A 4,976-nucleotide genomic window follows, 5' to 3' on the forward strand; every position below is an offset into this window, starting at 1 on the left:
TCATTCTAGTTTATTTTCTTCTTGATTTCCAGAATGATGGTAGGAACGTCCAAGTCCTCTGCCCTTCCTTCTTGGCTGCTTCTGGGTTCAGCTGCTCATGAAGCTTCTGTAGGGGGGGCGGTGTGAATGCTGCTAAAATCGTGTAGAGATTTGCTAAAACACAGGTCAGAATGCAGAATCTTGTGCCACAAAAAGCTGCTGAAATCATGAAAAGAGGACTAAAGACTCAGGCCCCCTACAGACTAGTTGGGCAAGGCAAGCATGTAAATAGCAGCTTGAAGTCAATTCATTTACACATACAAATATCTCACATAATATTGTTTTCAATTACTGTTTTTGTCATCAAATCGCCACAGCAGTTGTAATGGGACCACATGATATGCAGAAGTCTATTACTTCAAATCCCATGTCAGGAGGATGAGCGTGAGTTATGCACTGAGGACGGCTTGCATCCCCAGACGTCTTTTCATGCAGCACTGCTTTATCAGGGCCAACATACTTTTGCCACACCTCTAGCAGACATCTGCTGCAGATGTCTGCCATGTGTGTAAGGGGGCCTATGGCACATTGCAATGTTGGTGATGCTGTGTGTCAGTAAATGAGGAAAAGCTATGATCTATAAAGGTGAAGTGTTGCAGAAGTGCATGCACCATAAAGACAAGTTGTGCAATCACTGGCTACATAAAACAGCAGCCTTTACAAAAGCATTATTTAAAAGTTCAGACACCGGCAAACCAAGAACTGAGTCAAGCAGCTGCCAATAAAAGAATGCCTTTAATGCCTTAGTAATATGCAAATCACCCAATGCTGCTTGCTTGGATACTCTTTTGTTTTATCTTTACATATTCCTGAAACCCAAAAGATTATACTCTCTTTGCTGTAATCTATTCTCAAGAGTAAAGCGTTGCATCATTTGTTTCGTATTAGGCATAAACCTGTACACTTAAACTTTGACGCACACAGCATGCAACTTAAGATCACCAATATTGTGCATTGAGCATGCTTAAGCTTCCAAGATTTATTCTTTCATCAAACCACCTTGGTTAAACTGAGCACATATTTGCTTCCTGTTGAAGGCTCCCATGGACATATGCAAAGCATTACTCAAGCTGTTGTATGATAGAATTGGCAACATCTAATGGACTATCACCTTTCGTAGCTCCAAGGCACTCTCTGCACAACTTTTCAACCTTTCTTTTCAGCAGTACTTCTTTGACATGAGAATGGACTTCTCTGTAGAAGCTGTCAAGACGCACAAGGTCATCATAACTAGAAGTGTCTATTGTTTTCTTCCATTCCTGAAAGACGTCCCTCGCAAGGCTCTGTTTGCTAGGGTCCAGGGATCCATAAACTGCAGCTTGGAGTACTGCTGCACTGTGTTTGGCAGTAGCTAGTTCTGTTGTTAAAGTACAGATTTCTCGTTGAGCCAGGGAAATCAACTTCTGTTTATCATCTTCATCATCGACTGCCATCTCATTGTGAGGCTGTGGAATCAAGAAAGCATTTTCTGAGGAGGCTGCAGCAGCATGAGAAAGTGGCCATATAACATTGACAGGAGTCAAGCTGCTAGTCAATTGGCCAGTTCCCAGTACACCATTTTCTCCACGACCCCATGCCCATAAAGCTGACCCTTCATTTGAAACCAGAACCGTGTGTGCTGCTCCACATGCCAATGTTTCACCACGGGAGGAATCAAAACCATAATATCCAAATACCTTGACAGGGGACAAGTAGTCACCAGCTCCAGTGCCGGGAGGTCCAATGCCTGGACAAAGTCCTAATCCCATCTCCATTCCCCAAGTCCAGACATCCCCTGATTCTGTCACTACACCCATATGAAACAGCCCACATGAAATATGTGTTAAGATCTCATCATCTGGTAGATCATGGATCATCTCTGGTAAATCTAGACATCGAGTGTTGCCATGGCCAAGCTGACCATTCTCACCAAGCCCGAAAGTCCAGCACATGCCTTTTCTATTTGATGAAGACTGGTCACCTGAAGAAATAGCATCTCCATCACTTGTCCGTCTTTCACTAGATTCTGCATCCAATCTGATGTTGCATGTCAGAACAGCACTATGATATGCTCCACAAGCAATGTCAGTCAGCATTCCAACACACGGCTCATCGAGTGCTGTTACATGCTGTGGCTGCTCCCTTCTTTGCTTGTCACCCAACCCGAGTTGTCCATACTTATTGCTACCCCAGGCATAACATGAAACCCCTGTTGATCCATCACTCGTGTCACCTCTTGACACCAAAGTAAGAACATGCTGACTTCCACAGGAAACTTTATGGACTCTAAACTGTTGTAAGCTCAAAACTGGTCGAGGTATATTCATAACACTAGTAAGTGATGTGTTGCCATTACTTGATAAAGCCATGGGACAATCTCCCCACATCCAAAGGAGGCCACTTTGATCAATTGCACATGACATCATTCCACCTGCCTCCACACTTATTACCTGCACTAGCCAAAACAAAAAGGCAGAAAATAGGATGTCAGAGTTAAATAAGAACGAAGGTCCACAAACAGTATCCAACTGTATATACACCTTTGAGATCTTGCAATCGTTATCGAGCCGTCTGTTGGCAGGCACCAGATCTTGATGGGATTCATGGCGACTCACAGGACGAGGGATATAACAGTCATCATCACTTTCCTGACCCAACTGGCCATCCAAGCATCACTTAAGAACAAACAAACAATCTTGAGGACTCAGCAACTATGTGATAATTCAAAACACATTGTGCCCGGCATGAATGGATACGGATGTTATATCCCCACGACCAAACAATCCCATCCTCTGCATCAGAACAAAACAACTGATTAAGATAAAGAGTTCCACCGTAGTTCTGCAATATGTACGTTGAGCTGTCTGTTCAAGGTACCTGTTAATGCCAGACTATGATAGGCCCCAGAGGCTATATCAACCACCTTACGACAATTGCCATCTTTGACTGTGGGAAAGAGGGATCCAGATGTAATAGAGGTGCTGTTAACATGAGAAACATCTTCAGCACTTGAATTCATTGCATCTCCTATAGCAATTAACACTGGTGTGCTCTGATCTGCAGTGCTGCCAGTTCCCAATCGTCCAAAAAGACCTTTGCCCCATGCAAAGACCTCACCAGAGGCTGCAGACAAAACATACACTGACAGCAACTAGCATCATGGAGGTCTCCATACAATCAATAACAGACGCCATACTAAGAGTAAGACAAAATGTGCAAATTCTCTGTTGGTAGTCGGCATCATGGAGCTCTTCATACAAATCAATAACAGAGGCCATACTAAGAGTAAGACAAAATGTGCAAATTCTCTGTTGGCAGCCGGCATCATGGAGCTCTTCATACAAATCAATAACAGAGGCCATGCTAAGAGTAAAACAAAATGTAGTAATTGACCAGTGGCAATTGATGGCGCTCTTCACACAATTCAACAACAAAGGCCATGGTAAGGGTAAAACAAAATGTAATAATTGACCAACGGCAATTGATGGAGCTGTTGATGCAAATCAATAACAGAGGCCATGTTAAGGGTAAAACAAAATGTAAAAATTAACCAGTGGCAATTGACGGGGCTCTTGATACCAATCAATAACAGAGGTCATGCTAAGAGTAAAACCAGTGACAATTGATGGAGCTCTTCGTACAAATCAATGACAGAGCCCATGCTAAGAGCAGAACAAAATGTAATAAGAAACCACTGGCAAAGGATGGAGCTCTTCGTACAAATCAATAGCAGAAGGCCACACTAAAAGTAAAACAAAAGGTAATCATGAATCAGTGACAATTGATGGCGCTCTTCAGACAAATCAATAACAGAGGCCATGATGACAGTTCCAAAAATTGTACGAAAGATCTCAGCTTCAATTTTGATCGAGGACATGAAAAGAGTGAAAGAAAGCACAGATTCGCCAACCCCAAATGGGGAATAAAGATCAATTTGGGAAAACAGGGCAATGGCTCTGCTGGTGGCTTCAGAATCAGACCTGTGAGCAGTAGGGTGTGGCTTTCTCCTGCAGCAGCCTTCCAAACTCTGGCCCTGCTGTCTTGGGGCAAGCCACGCATTTCCATCCTCCAACCTTACCTTACAAGCGCTTGAAGCTTCCAGCCGAAGGATGGAAATACCTGTTCTCAAATCCTGTTTGTTAAGCTCTATTGCTTTATTTAGCCCACTTGTCTCCACCTCTTATTGCCTTACCTTAGTATACGGTAGCTTAACAAACAAAAATCTGGTGGGTTCTCATGAAAACCTATTCACTATTCAAAGTGGACCATATGTGGATTGCATTAAATCTTATTGCTAGGTTAAATCTCACTAGCTCCCAGTGAAAATTGTGTAGTACAAAAAGGGGATCATATCTTATTTCCATAAATTCAACACATTTACTTGGATCATGTACTTGTTGCTAATGCAAGCTCTGAAAACAAGTGAGATTGTCCTTTGAAAAGCATGTCGAGAGCATTTAAAGTATTTTGTAGTGATGCATTTTGATATATGGAGCTCTGAGGTACCCCCTCATTCAAACCTTACAGCAGTCCCTAAGCACTCAACCGAATCTCCTAGTTCTACAAGCAACACCATCCAATCCCCTTTCCAAGAACACGGAACTTAGTCGAATGTGGAAGTTCTGGTTCTACTTCATAGTAGAGAAAAACATTGAAAGGTCACCCCAATAGTAGTCTAACAGTGAACTTAGCCAAATGTGAAAGTTCGGGTTCTACTTCATAGAGAAAAGTGTCAAAAACTCACCCTAATAGAAGTCTAACACCCATCTAAGATGGTACCTTTACAAAATTGACGATGAGAGTAGCTAACATTGCACTTGGTTCATAGAGTGAGTATGGTAGTCATTAAAACTTTTGTGACCTCGTGGGCCAGTGCTCTACCACATCATTCCCTTAAAATAGTGTTAGCTCCAATTCTAACCTTTTATGAAGGCAATCACAAAATGTTTGGCTCTAAT

At 42.5% G+C, this 4,976-nt stretch overlaps 1 protein-coding gene across 2 annotated transcripts; it reads right to left on the reverse strand.

Annotated features, from left to right (window-relative positions):
• Window positions 1-612: 612 nt before the first annotated feature.
• LOC148018933 (Regulator of chromosome condensation (RCC1) family protein) lies at window positions 613-4,198 on the reverse strand. Of its 2 annotated transcripts, none has more exons than XM_087701432.1 (5): window positions 3,999-4,198; window positions 2,896-3,141; window positions 2,775-2,810; window positions 2,559-2,683; window positions 613-2,468 (listed from the first exon to the last, which is right to left on the reverse strand). In XM_087701432.1, exons 1-5 carry the CDS (start codon window positions 4,081-4,083, stop codon window positions 1,101-1,103), a joined length of 1,860 nt encoding a protein of 619 aa, XP_087557558.1. In that variant the 5' UTR covers window positions 4,084-4,198; the 3' UTR covers window positions 613-1,100. The 2 variants fall into 2 exon arrangements, with proteins under 2 accessions (XP_087557558.1, XP_087557559.1); XM_087701433.1 differs by having other exon boundaries at window positions 2,559-2,675; window positions 3,999-4,197.
• Window positions 4,199-4,976: the final 778 nt, after the last annotated feature.

Source organism: Lygodium microphyllum, chromosome 20 (genome assembly GCF_053477565.2).
Source record: "Lygodium microphyllum isolate KBCC chromosome 20, Lygodium_microphyllum_v1.1.10, whole genome shotgun sequence".
Lineage (NCBI taxonomy): Eukaryota > Viridiplantae > Streptophyta > Polypodiopsida > Schizaeales > Lygodiaceae > Lygodium > Lygodium microphyllum.